We start from the raw sequence: 14,859 nt of genomic DNA, 5'->3' as shown, positions 1-14,859 counted from the left end.
ATGTCAGCGGAACACCGGTGGAATTTCACCGCGGTCCAAGGTACACACCTAGGCAACCCTCCGCCTCTCCTGCCCACAGCCGGAGCTCCCGGACCAGCGAGCGGTCCCGGTTGGGCCGCGCTCTTCCCGTTCCACCCCACCATCTTCCTCCTCCTCCTCCTCCACACCAACGCCACCATTCCACCCCCCGACGTCAGGGGGAGAACCCGGTCGCCCAGCACGGGTCGGGTCGTGATCATCCTCCTCATCGTCCTCCTCCTCCACGCCACCATTCCACCCACCGACGCCAGGACGCTTCTCCCTCCCCAGCCCGGTCTCGTCGGGGGAGGTCTCCAGACAGACATCGTGTTGACCATACCATCGCTCAGCACTCTCCCCTCCCCCCTTCTCCTCCTCTATCACTGAATAAAGCGTTAAGAGAGAAGAGCGTCGCATTTTCCAGCACCTCAAACAAAGGACAACTCTTCAAACTCTACACCACAGCAGCGAGAGTTTCCTCTTCTCCAGCGGGTCCTTCACAGGCGCGCTATCATGACGTCACACAGCCGGCACGGGTTCCTTCTAGCAGCAGATACGACAGCAGCAGAGCAGACACTGCAACGCCCGCCCGAAACACACGTTTATCAGGTGAGCCCGTTTTGTCCTCTAATAATGCAAACCATCCACCAGGGCTACCACCTCCGTCAAGTTCTGACCAAGGCCGGATATCCCGCAGGTAATTTCTCCGGCCATTCGTTCCGAATCGGTGCTGCTTCTTCTGCCTCTAGAAGAGGCATCACCGACCACACCGTCCAACTCCTAGGGCGTTGGACATCCCAAGCATCCCAAGCATACCATACTTACATTAGAACCAATGTCGAAGACCTTAAGAACGCCCACATATCCATGGTCCAGTAAATGTTCTAATTAATGACTAATTATGCTTTCTCTTTTTGGGGTCTCGAGTGATGGTGCTTCCTCAGATCACACGCTTATCTCCTCAGACCCTAAGCCAAATACTCAGGTCTCCACCCCCCCTGGAGCCACATGGTTATGCCTCCCCCCTCAGGGCTTCGCGCGCCCTTCCTCCCCCCATCAGGGCTACGCCCTCCCTCCCCCCATCAGGGCTACGCCCTTCCTCCCCCATCAGGGCTACGCCCTTCCTCCCCCTTCAGGGCTTCGCCCTTCCCTCCCCCAGGGCCGCGCCCTCACTGGGCCCCGTCCTTCATCCCTCCCCAGGGCTACGACGCCCTTCGTCCCACACACTCATTTGCGCCCCCTTATCCAGGCTTTGCATGCCCCTTCATCCTCACCTCCCCTTCCTCTGTTCTCACTCCCTTCAGCTCACCTCACACTAGTCATCCTCTCACCATCCTCACACCTTACATCCTTCACTTACCCTCCTCACTAGATAATTCGTACCCCTTGTCTTCACTCCTCCATCCTCACCCCCTTCATCATCACTTCCCTGTCTACACATCATCGCCCCCTTCATCTCCACTCCCACATCCTCACCCCTAAAGCCTCCCTTCCTTCCTCCCTACCCTCCTTCCCTTCCCTTCCTTCCCTCCATCATCTAAACCATGCATAACAAATTTCCTTCCTGACAGGTCCATCTCCTTCTTTTCTAAATAAAGAACGTTAAACAATGTTTGGTTTGAAGGCGTGGTCTGTACTCGTGAAATGTTGTTTTTTGGTTTAGTTTTTCTTCACTAAGAGTTAACTTAACTGTGACATGGTGTTATTGTGCAGGTACTGTGTCATTTGTAAAGCCCAGAATGGAGGACCAGTCACCTTCAGCATCAGTGGCAGCTCCACAGACCCAGGTACAGTACATCTGTTTACTGTTGTCTTCTTTATTCACAGCTTTACTTTATTTGTTTGTTTAGACGGACGCTGTATGAACAGTAATGTAATGTAAATACACCGGACTTATAGCTCATTTTCATCCACAATCCCCACAAAAACACATCAAAACAAGCAACACAAGAGTACATTACATTTCAAAAGGAAAACAGAACAGAAATACACATGAATCGTCACACCTGTAAAATACCAGTTTGTTAAACAATAATCAATGTGCGATAAAAATATACATCACATCAAACAGCTGTAACATAATCTCAAAATTAGCTGCATTTGAGTGCCAATGTTTCCACATGCTATACAATCATGTTCAATTCATTAGATAAAGTGCGGACATCATTGGAAAAAAGGTGTGTGGTTTCTTAGTATGACCTTTCATAACTTTTCGTCAATAGTAGCCTAACATGACAAAATTTGCCTCACTGCAACCTATGGTCAAAGGTCAACCTATAGTCAGCCTATATGTCAATTTCAAAATATGCAATATTAATTTACTTATATGTGAGCGGGTACAGTGCTTTAGGCAGCAAGGGGGCATTTTTCATTTTTCATTTTATTACAGATTGTTGAAGTACAGAATATAAGCTTTCATATGATGTATCATTCATTGAAATTGGAACACATTTGAAGAAGATGTGATCATTTGAATCTTGTCATCTTTAATAGTCTAAACTGAGATAATCCCTTGTAAAGAATTTCCACTTTCTAGCACCTCTCAGCTCCAGGTAATGGGCGTGAACAATGGGTAATTTATTCAACCTAGCCACTCCTCTAACCACTCCCCCATTTTCGGATTTTTACTGTGGAAAGCAACTAAGTACATTTACTCAAGTACTGTACTTAAGTACATTTTTTTAGGTATTTTATACATAGGCTATTTGAAAATAGCCGCTCTACAAGCTCACAATGCGCATTGCAACGTGTTGTGAGCTTGTAGATCAGCTATTTTCAAACATTTGAGTACTTTTACTTTAGGTACTTTAAGTATATTTCGATGCCAATACTTTTGTACTTTTACTTTGCTTGAACGTAACATTTTGAGCACAGGCCTTTTACTTTCTATATTGTGGTGTTGCTACCACCAAGTGCTTCTTCCACCACTAAATTTGACCCACTGGTAGTCGACTATAGTCGAGGTTTACCTACTAATGATAAAGACACGCACAAGCTAGGTCCTGGATTAACTCCAACCTGGTGTTTGCACTCTCCATTTACAACCCGTACATCTACAGAAACGTTCAGATTTCAAATATAAAGTCCTTACCTCATGACAACGGATGTTACCATTCACTTCGGGTGGGTCTAAGTACCCGTATCTTCCATATTGTTCAATAAAAAGCATTTAATCCGATCGGCGGCCATCTTCTCATAGAGTTATAAGGTATCAGGAGTGCAATACCCCCCCCAACCGATACGGCCGCGTAGTTGAAAAAAAAAACGGAGATGGCCATCAATCGGATCAAAATGCTTTTTATTTAACAATACGGAAGATACGGGTACTTATGAGGGCCCGTACATAATTATAACACCCGTGGTCATGAGATAAGATAAGAACTTTATATTTGAAATCTGAACGTTTATGTAGATGTACGAGTTGTAAATGGAGAAATGCAAACACCAGGTGTACGTTCTGCCATGACGCTTGGCGACGAGCTAACAATGCTAAAGCTCCTAGCCTCGTTACTCCACTGTTGTTTTGGCCACATCTTCAGTGAAATACTTCCATACGAACGTCGAGCGGCCTGTTGTTTAGCTGGGGCTGACCTCACCTAGCTGCTGTGTTCGCTACAATCTTATATTGTTTATACAACTAGATTCTGTCCCGAAAAAGTGAGATTATTTTTATTTACTCCACTGCGCCCTCTACAGATCTGGACAATTTGAACTTACCATTAACCAAATCTGTAGAGGGCACTGTGGAGTAAATAAAAATAATTTCCGTCTTGCGGACATTTTCTGCCCAAAAAGTGTATTTTACAGAGTAGCTGGGGTGCTGAGAGGCTTCCCACCTCCGAGAATAGACTTTCAACAACACAAAACAGCCTTTGTTTCAGTGAGTAGCGAAATGGTTTTGTTTATTTTCACTACTCTTGAGTCTTCCAGGGCGTTAGAGGGAACTCACTAACGCTCTGGACTAGGGTCCACCGTGGTGAAGTTAGTTTCAGCCTCAGGTTGAATATTCACCCAGTGGATATTACTCCAGTAAAGTAAAATACCTCAAAATTGTACTTAAGTACAGTACTTGAGTAAATGTACTTAGTAACTTTACACCACCACAGAGAGGAGCGAAACTGATGGGCGGGGATTAGGCTTGTAACCGGAGTACAATGCCTAGCTATGACCAATCGAAACCTCTCGGGTTAGCAACTCTCTACCAAACTCTCCGCCCACAGGACTCACAAACAGGCACACAGACTAGCAGAATAGGAGCCTACTTTACTATACAAATTTAACCATTTAATGACGTTAAAACGGATATCTGTTGGGATTGAAAGCTTGCTCGACATTCGAACTGTGTTAATATGGAAAAAAACGAAAATCAGCCAAAAAAAAAAAAAAGTTATTTTGCTTAGTTTCTACCGTTTCTCATCTCGCGAGTTGATGCCCGAAACACCAGGCCTGCTCACATATGTCTCCAGTCTCCACAAGTTGTCATTCAATTCTACTGAAATATTTGACAATAGTTTTGCATATGTATTACCATTTTGACGTTTGAAACCGGTTGAATGATGTGTTTACAATTTACTGTTTACCCTGAAGTATAAATTAAGCTTAAGGCCTAATGCCCAATGAAATATTGCATTGCATATACCACCCCATTGCATATGTTGATGCAATGGGGTGGTTATTGCTAAGTACAAGACGTAATGTTGAACAATAGCACTCAGGCATGATATGATTAAAATAACATGACCGTGTACAACAGGGTGCTGGTGACGGCTTGACTTCAGAAAAGACGGATGCAGAAAAAGGTGAGCTTTTTCTGGTGCTACCTTCTGTTTACCAGGATGTACATACTCAATACCATATTCCCAAACTATGAATCTACCAGTTATTCCACCACTATTCTTGTGGGTATGTACAGATGCAGAGAGCTTTATTTTGCATTCACTTAATGAACTCTGTGATACATTTATCTCAACCACTCTCTTTTTCTCTTGCAAACAGCACATTTTGTGATCCAGCAGAGGGCACAGTTGATTCAAAATGTCACCACAGTCATGCCTATAGTGGACAGTCTAGGAACCATGATCCATCCTGAGCTTTATGCTGGGATTCAAGCTGAGAAGACAAGCATGAATCAAATGCGTAAACTGTACACAGCGATGCTCGATCAAGGGGGAAGAGCCATCCAAGCAGCATTTTACAATGCCCTTAAACGACACCAACCAGACCTGTCGGAGAGGCCAGGTAGGACCTTATGTACTGCTAAATTAATATTATTAGTAGTATATGTTATACCAACTTCCCCAAAGCATTAACATATTATGAGAAATTAAGCTCCTCAATTGCATCACACAATTTATTAGAGCTCAGCAACAACCATAGAACCAACCATATCATTACAAAGGCCTCTCAATGAGGACCACATTTACCATAATATGCACTCACTGATGTCCTCTGTTCTTTGGTCATTTTAGAAAGTCTTGCTGCTGCCTGTAAACAACAATTGATGTCTAATCTGACACAGAAGTTCCATTGTCTGTTTGAGTGGATCACAAGTCAAGAAAAGAAAACACAACTGAATCAGATCTTCACAGAGGTTTACATCACACAGGGAGGGAGTGGAGAGGTCAACAATGAACATGAAGTCAGACAGATTGAAAAATTGTCCAGGAAACCACCCACGAAAGAAACACAAATCAAATTCACAGACATTTTTCAACCTTTATCTGGAGAAAATGACCCAATCAGAAAAGTGATGATGAAGGGAGTGGCTGGCATCGGAAAAACAGTCCTAACTCAGAAGTACGCTCAGGACTGGGCAAAAGGCACATCCAACCAGGAAATCGACTTCCTGTTTCCATTCACTTTCCGAATGCTGAATTTGGAGATGGAGACGAATTACAGCTTGGTGGGACTTCTTACTACATTTTTTGGTGAAATCAAGGAATCAGTAATCTGCAGCTTCGCCAAGTACAAAGTTGCGTTCATCTTTGATGGCCTTGATGAGTGTCGGATTGCCCTAGACTTCCGCAACACTAAGATCTGCACTGATGTCACAAAGGAAACCTCAGTGGGTGTACTGGTGACAAACCTTATCAATGGAAACCTGCTTCCTACTGCTTGCATCTGGCTAACCACACGACCTGCAGCAGCTGGTCTGATCCCTTCTGATTATTTCGACAGGGTGACAGAGGTGAGAGGGTTCACTGACCCCCAGAAGGAGGAGTTCTTCAAGAAGAGATTCAGTGGTGATGAGAACCAGGCCAGAATCATCTCACACATCCAGACATCACGAAGCCTCCACATCATGTGTCACATCCCAGTCTTCTGTTGGATCACTGCTGACGTTATGGAGGACATGTCGAGAACAGAGGAGAAAGGCCCGCTGCCAAAGACCCAGACTGAGGTGTACATCCACTTCATGGAACTTCATTCCAAACACGATTCAAATCCAGAACAGGCCATTTTGTCTCTGGGGAAACTGGCTTTTAAACAGCTGAAGAAAGGCAACGTGATCTTCTATGAAAAAGACCTGAAAGAGTGTGGCATAGACCGAAATGCTGCACGGTACTCAGGAGTGTTCACACAGATCTTTAAAAAGGACCGCGGGATGCTCGGAGACACAGTGTTCTGCTTTGTCCATCTGAGTGTTCAAGAGTTTCTGGCTGCTCTCCATGTCTATAGCAGATGTGTCAGCCGGGGTGTCAACCTACTGTCAACCTTCAAATTGATGAAGTTTAGAAAGTTGACTCATCTCTACCAGAGTGCTGTACACAAGGCCTTAGAAAGTCCAAATGGACACTGGGACTTGTTCCTTCGTTTCCTGCTGGGCCTCTCAGTGGAGACCAATCAGCCTCGCTTGAAAAGACTGTTGAAGCAGACAGGAAGTAGGTCACAGACCAATGAGGAAACTGTCAAGTACATCAAGAAGATGATCAGGAAGAATCCTTCTGCAGAGAGAAGCATCAATCTGTTCCACTGTCTGAATGAGCTGAATGATCATTCTTTAGAGGAAGAGATCCAGCAATACCTGAGATCAGGAAGTATTTCCAAAGACAAACTCTCTCCTGCTCAGTGGTCAGCTCTGGTCTTCGTGTTGCTGTCATCAGACAAGGAGCTGGAGGTGTTTGACTTGAAGAAATACCAAGCTTCAGAGGAGGCTCTTCTGATGCTGCTGCCAGTGGTCAAAGCCTCAAATAGAGCTCTGTAGGTGAACTGATAACTTGATACATTTAACATAAAAGGTCATCTTTATATTACATGATATTAAATATATGATTTTATAACTTTTTTAAAAGGCTCAGTGGCTGTAACCTATCAGAGAAATGCTGTGAGGCGTTATCATCTGCTATCAGTTCCAAGTCCTCCAGCCTGAGGGAATTGGACCTCAGCAACAACGATCTACAGGATGTGGGAGTCAAAGAGCTCTCTGGTGGACTTGGGAGTCCAGACTGTAAACTGAAGACCGTCAAGTCAGTATTCCTTAACCTTTTCAACCAATTTCAGCTGGTGCACGTGCATATATATATTAAATATATGATTTTATAACTTGTTTCTCTTCAGCCTGAGTGGCTGTAACCTATCAGAGAAATGCTGTGAGGCGTTATCATCTGCTATCAGTTCCAAGTCCTCCAGCCTGAGGGAATTGGACCTCAGCAACAACGATCTACAGGATGTGGGAGTCAAAGAGCTCTCTGGTGGACTTGGGAGTCCAGACTGTAAACTGGAGACCGTCAAGTCAGTATTCCTTAACCTTTTCAACCAATTTCAGCTGGTGCACGTGCATATATATATTAAATATATGATTTTATAACTTGTTTCTCTTCAGCCTGAGTGGCTGTAACCTATCAGAGAAATGCTGTGAGGCGTTATCATCTGCTATCAGTTCCAAGTCCTCCAGCCTGAGGGAATTGGACCTCAGCAACAACGATCTACAGGATGTGGGAGTCAAAGAGCTCTCTGGTGGACTGGGGAGTCCAGACTGTAAACTGGAGACCGTCAAGTCAGTATTCCTTAACCTTTTCAACCAATTTCAGCTGGTGCACGTGCATATATATATATTAAATATATGATTTTATAACTTGTTTCTCTTCAGCCTGAGTGGCTGTAAGCTATCAAAGAAATGCTGTGAGGCGTTATCATCTGCTATCAGTTCCAAGTCCTCCATCCTGAGGGAATTGGACCTCAGCAACAACGATCTACAGGATGTGGGAGTCAAAGAGCTCTCTGGTGGACTGGGGAGTCCAGACTGTAAACTGGAGACCGTCAGGTCAGTATTCCTTAACCTTTTCAACCAATTTCAGCTGGTGCATCTGCATATATATAAGCAACAATGCAAATGAAAACCTATAAATAGGTGACGCACTTGAGCTTCCATCAGCCAAGCTAACATTGGTCAAGTGACACGTGACAATATGTAATATAAATAAGACAGGATTAATCAGGAACAGTACTGGCGGAGACCTGTGCTCCGAGGAGCACATTTTCTAGTTGTTTCTATTATTGAATGGAATATGCAGACATTTACTTTGTATCTCCTCCACCCCCCTAGAGTCGAACATTGTGGCGAGTGCAGGCTGCACCCTTTGCGCCCCGACAAGTGTAAGTGTGAATTATGTTTCATTCATTTAAAAAATCAAGTATCACACATCCATCTATGTAGATGAACAGCTCACATACACAGCAACATTGTGACATTCATTCATTCACTTCCTACTGTGAATGAAGATGATAATCACTATAAGTGTAATGTGTTTTCATTCACAAGAATCCCCTGTAAATGGGTAAGGTTGTAACAGTTTAAACATCCATTTTGGAGTTGCGGTTCGGCCTTTCCGTGGCCCATACATTTGGATTCGGTCCAAATTTTATTAGATGGCTAGAGGTCTTGTATGATAAACCTGAGGCTGCGGTACAGAAGAATGGAATCATCTCCTCATACTTCACACTGGGTAGAGGGACACGCCGGGGTTCCGGACTGTCTCCAGCCCTTTTCTGTCTCGCTCTAGAGCCGTTAGCAGCAGCCTTAGGCCAAAATACTAGTTTTGCTGGGGTTAGGATTGGGGATTATGAACACAAGACCATGTTGTATGCGGACTATATTTTGTTGACAGTGTCCGAGCCTGCCACTTCTATCCCAGCAATATTTAAAACGATTGACTCCTTCTCAAAACTATCGGGCTATAAAGTGAAATGGGCGAAATCGGAGGCCCTGGCGTTGACTTCCTATTGCCCTAGATCTTTATTTCAGGAGGGGTCATTTCAATGGCCTCGAGAGGGGCTGAAGTAGGCATTCTCTTTCCCAGTAAAATGAATGAGATAGTGGAGAGAAATTTCAATCCTCTATTAAAGAAGATTTCCTTGGATACTGATAGGTGGTCCACACTGTTTTTATCCTTGTGGGGCAAAGTTAATGTGTTGAAGATGAACTGTGTGCCTAAGTTAAATTATCTTCTCCAGTCTCTCCCTATCAACATCCCTAGAAGTACTTCAAGCTGTTTGATAGAATCTGTACAAAGTTCTTATGGAATGGGAAACGTGCTAAGATGCTAGGAAACTTTGGGACTTCCCAAATTATTGTTCTATCACTACGCCTTTAGCACAAGACACCTGGCTCATTGTGCTCACCCCCTGAAAGAGCACCGCCCTGGTGTCAGATTGAACAATTGGCTCTTTCCCCTCTTCCACCTCTTACCTGTTTATCCACAAAAAAGTCTCCCCAAGCTCAAGCGCACCCTGTCATTTCCCATTTACAAAACACATGGAAAAAATATGTCAAATTTTCAATACAAACCCATACCTCAACTGAGAATCGAGCATTTGGCGGGGACCACAGCTCTCGCTTTGGGCGTACAGAGATTGATTGGCCCTCAACAAGGTCCCCCTCACCCCATATTCCTGCAGCACCTCCCACAGAACCTCCCGAGGGACCTGTCATATGCTTTCTCCAAATCCACAAATCACATGTAGACCGGATATGCATACTCCCTGGCCCTCTCCAGGATAGGAGAGAAAAGAGTTGGTCAGTTGTTCCACGACCAGGACGGAAACCACATTGCTTCTCTTGAATCTGAGGTTCGACTATCGGCCGGACCCTCCTTTCCAGTACCTTGGCGTAAACTTTCCCAGGGAGGCTGAGTAATGTGATACCTCTGTAATTGGCACACACCCTCTTTTTTTTTTAAGTGGGACCACCACCCCAGTCTGCCACTCCCAAGTTGGCACTGTCCCAGACTTCCACGCCATGTTTAAAAGACGTATCAACCAAGACAGCCCCGCCTTCAGCATTTCTGGACGAATCTCATCAACCCCCGGAGCTTTGCCACTGTGGAGTTGTTTAGCTACCTCAGTGACTTCCTTCCGGGAGATTGATGCCGATCCCCTATCATCCTCAGGCTCTGCTCCTGTCAGGGAGGGTGGGTCTGATGTCATTGGGTTTAGGAGTTCCTCAAAGTGTTCCTTCCACCTCCCTAGGACTTCCTCACTTGCAGTCAGCAGAGCCCCATCCTTGCTGTATACAGCTTGGATGGTTCCCCGCTTTCCCCTCCTGAGGTGCCGTATGGTCTTCCAGAACAACTTTGGTGCCGCCCAATCCAATTGGATTAATAGCTTGCTGGGGGGTCCTGCCCCCGGCCCCTTGGGGTTTCTGACAATGTGGCCCCCTGAACAATGTAATTGAATAGCCCTGGCCTATGTAATCATGGGCGCTACTCTCCCTCTGCCAGCCTAGGGAGAGCCCATAACTGAACTCCTTCAGTGCATGAGGAGTTAGCAAGCCGCTTCTTATCACCTGACAGGGGGGAGTTTCCCCGGTAGGACGTAGCGCGCGGAAGGAACACATTATTCCAACCAGTTCGTTTCCCCTCCATCAGGCGCCCCGGGGAGGCAGTATAGAGAACAGGATTACTGCATGTTTTTTTGTGAGGGTACTTACCCTAGGAGACACGGGGAGAAAATGCAAACTCCACACAGAAAGGCCCCACCTCGCAGTGGTCACTCAGTCTGAGCGGTGGGGCGACTGGACCGAATCATAGGGGAACCAAGTGTCTTTTAATTAAACAGGCGACGGCGCCACAACATTGTTTTCTCACTCAACAGTAAAAAAAAACAACATACAGTATAAATGTATACAGCGTGTCTGCACATTGGACTTTTAAGACCTTTTTTAAACCAAATTGGCCAAATTAACAAATATTACGTAAGAAAGGGGCAAACATTGTGAAAATAGCCGATCTACAAGCTCACAAAGCTTGTAGTTCGGTTATTTGTGGAACCGAGTCAAACTAAATGTAACGCCTCAACTCCTACAATTCCAAGTGCTTCTCAGGGTGGGGGGTCCCCAGTTCAATTATGATTATTTTGGGGGGTCGCAGCCTGAAAGGTTTGGGAACCCTTGGTGTAAGAGAAACTTAATGGAGGCATTTATTGTTTATGTTGGTTTGTTGTCTCATATTGTCACTTTCAGGAAGAACCTTTAAATGTCCTTTATACTTTTTAGTAGTTTTTTGGGGAAATTAATACTTACTTTGTCATACTACAGTTTCACACAAAAGTAGCAGATCAATGTCTGTCTGTCTGTCTGTCTGTCTGTCTGTCTGTCTGTCTGTCTGTCTGTCTGTCTGTCTGTCTGTCTGTCTGTCTGTCTGTCTGTCTGTCTCTCTCTCTCTCTCTCTCTCTCTCTCTCTCTCTCTCACTCTATGTTTCCTGTCTTATTTCCTCATCAGATTTCCATCCTCTCATATTGGACCCAAACACAGCAAACAGAATCCTGTAAGTAGAATGGAGGAATACGCTCTTCTCGTCTCTTCTCGTCTCTTCTCGTCTCTTCTCGTCTCTTCTCTTCTCTTCTCTTCTCTTCTCTCCCCCCCCCCCTCTCTCTCTCTCTCTCTCTCTCTCTCTCTCTCTCTCTCTCTCTCTCTCTCTCTCTCTATGTACAGTTGTCACCAGTTGATTCTGTCTGCCCTGCAGGTTGTCAGGTTGTTATAAGGATTAACAATAGATCCTCATTGGCTACTGTGGTTCATGGATATATAAACGTAGATCCCTCATTGGCTACTGTGGTCCATGGATATATAAACGTAGATCCCTCATTGGCCACTGTGGTTCATGGATATATAAATGTAGATCCCTCATTGGCTACTGTGGCCCATGGATATATAAACGTAGATCCCTCATTGGCTACTGTGGTCATCCTTGCTGTCGCCATATCAGAATCAGAATCAGAATCAGAATCAGAATCAGAATCAGTTTTATTGTCACATCACAGGTTTACAAGGTAAAGAAGTGGGTGAAATTTGTTTTTGTACATCGTTCCCATCGCAACGTTAATTTCCATAGAAAGAAGAGGGGGGGGGGAGAAGAAGAGGGGTGGGGGGCAAGTGGGAAGGAGATCAAAACAAGAGAGCAACAGAAGGCCAGACAAGTTATCTACATATTTACAAAGTACCTGAGATAATAAAAAACTAAGGTGCCTGAGCATAGCAGCAATATGTTGAGTGGAAGTTGTTCCTCCTACTACATGTATGTCCATCTAACTAGTTTTTTGCTGTGTATAATTGGGGGAGGGGGGGGGTTGAATTCTGATCCCGGATGTTTCACCAGTTTGTTTCCACTGATCTGAAATCTCATTTGAACTCTGGTGTGAACCAGGCAACATTCTGGTCCTCCTGAAAGCTGGGGTCGGGTTACGATTCCAAGTGCACCTGAGTTCCTATTAATGTACTATGTAGATGTAAGGTGTATTTCATTACTGTCCTGCTTCCATGTAAGTTGTAGAACTCAGTGTCAGTATGTTTCATCCTAGAACCAGAGACGACAGAGGAACAAGAACCAGAAGACAGACCAGAGACACAAGAACCAAAAGACAGACCAAAGACACAAGAACCAGAAGACAGACCAGAGGAACAAGAACCAAAAGACAGACAAGAGACACAAGAACCAGAAGACGACCAGAGGAACAAGAACCAGAAGACAGACCAGAGACACAAGAACCAGAAGACAGACCAGAGAGACAAGAACCAGAAGACAGACCAGAGACACAAGAACCAGAAGACAGACCAGAGACACAAGAACCAGAAGACAGACCAGAGACACAAGAACCAGAAGACAGACCAGAGACACAAGAACCAGAAGACAGACCAGAGACACAAGAACCAGAAGACAGACCAGAGAGACAAGAACCAGAAGACGGACCAGAGAGACAAGAACCAGAAGACAGACCAGAGAGACAAGAACCAGAAGACAGACCAGAGAGACAAGAACCAGAAGACAGACCAGAGAGACAAGAACCAGAAGACAGACCAGAGAGACAAGAACCAGAAGACAGACCAGAGGAACAAGAGGAAACAAACCTAACAAGGTATTCCTGCTAAACTATGAATGAACCATTCATTGATTGATTGATTGATTGATTGTTTGATTGATTGAATACTTTATTTGACAGAAAATGAAAAACAGCATGAGGTAAAGTCAGACATTTAGTCTCAAAGGATAACACAAAAGAGTCCAGGGAACTTGTTTCCATTGTGGTCCTAGGTATTCAATTAAAAAATAACACAATAAACGTATCATAAACAAATACAAAACATCAGAACACGTGGAACAACCTTTTTAGTTAGGAGGTCTTACCCACCACCACCAAAAATACCTAATCCAAACATTAGGGTCGACATATTCATTAGTAGGACAATATCAATCGTGAGAAGCAGGGATGTATGATTACATTTACATTGAGGGCATTTGCTGAAATTAATATAAATATCTAGATATTGAATCAAGCAACTTGAAAAGGCCTCTTTCATTGTTAGTTTACACCTGATGTAGTTTCATGGCCAGAGTACAACATGCAATTCACCCATCTGAGCACCCATGGGTGTGCTGGTCTTAAAGTGGGGAGTGGTCGGGTACATTGTTGGTGCATTGCTATCTTAGGTGAAGTGAGAACTCAGAAAGAGAAAAGGGCAATGGTGCCGCCCAGAGAAGGGCCACTAATAAGGTGAATAGATATAGAAGCTGTCTGTAAACTATTGATGCTCAATTATATCGGTAACGTATCAAAATTGGACGATATCGGCCGTAAAATGCCGTATCGAACCGATCTCAAAATAAACCCGATTATATTCACCGATATTGAAGACGCAATAATAATGTGACCATCAAGGCTTTTGTACTCGCAAAGCAGCCAGTCTACCTGTCTCTTTAAGAGAGTCAGCTGTGACCGCTCCCTCCCCCTCCTCACACACGCTCTGTATTTTACAGAGTGAGAGCTGTGGTGAGGAGAGATAGACAGAGGAGCCTCACAAACAAGTTAACAAACTTAATGTCCATACCAAGAACAGTCGGAGGATGTACAAGAAACAGAGGGTTTCTTGTACATCTTAAATTAGTTTAGAGTAGTGATACTGCGGAGGATATATTTTATATATAAATGTGTATATTGCCTCGTTATTTAACATCAAAGTAACAAACACTCCTTGTTGGAGAGCAACAAGCCGTATACCACAGAGAATGAGCACAAAACTCTCAGCCGGTAATATTTCTGTTTTGAATGTCCTGTTGTCCTGGAATGTGTTCTGTAATGTAGGAAGCAAATGCTGCTGCCTATAGTGCCAACACTATGAACCAGAGCCAGCTGCTGCCGTGCTAGACAGAGCATGTAAGCCCCTCCCTCTCCTGCTAAACTCACTGCGGATGTTATAGAATGTAAGACAGTGATAAACTAAACAATGATTGTATGTATGGTAATGTTAGTTTGTATATCACACACAGTGGTGGCTCTAGGGAATTGTGATTGGGAGAGCTAAAGTGAAATACATAGTCAACATAAGTATTGTGGGCTGACATTGGGAC

General features: G+C 44.4%; 1 protein-coding gene across 1 annotated transcript; it reads left to right on the top strand.

The window, feature by feature from the left end:
• Nucleotides 1-651: 651 nt before the first annotated feature.
• On the top strand, nt 652-14,656 carry LOC308095461 (protein NLRC3-like; the record flags this gene model as incomplete). The annotated part of the gene is made up of 11 exons (XM_080442519.1): nt 652-715; nt 1,732-1,805; nt 4,772-4,817; nt 5,014-5,256; nt 5,487-7,218; nt 7,311-7,484; nt 7,576-7,749; nt 7,841-8,014; nt 8,108-8,281; nt 11,736-11,781; nt 14,594-14,656. The coding sequence occupies 11 exons, from the start codon at nt 652-654 to the stop codon at nt 14,654-14,656; spliced, it is 2,964 nt and encodes a 987-aa protein (XP_080298645.1).
• Between the last annotated feature and the right edge of the window lie 203 nt (nt 14,657-14,859).

Source organism: Gymnoscopelus braueri, assembly GCF_963280865.1.
Source record: "Gymnoscopelus braueri genome assembly, chromosome: 11".
In the NCBI taxonomy this organism is placed as follows: Eukaryota; Metazoa; Chordata; class Actinopteri; order Myctophiformes; family Myctophidae; genus Gymnoscopelus; species Gymnoscopelus braueri.
Note: the sequence above shows the minus strand (reverse complement) of the source record. Positions and strands in the feature narration are given on the sequence as shown.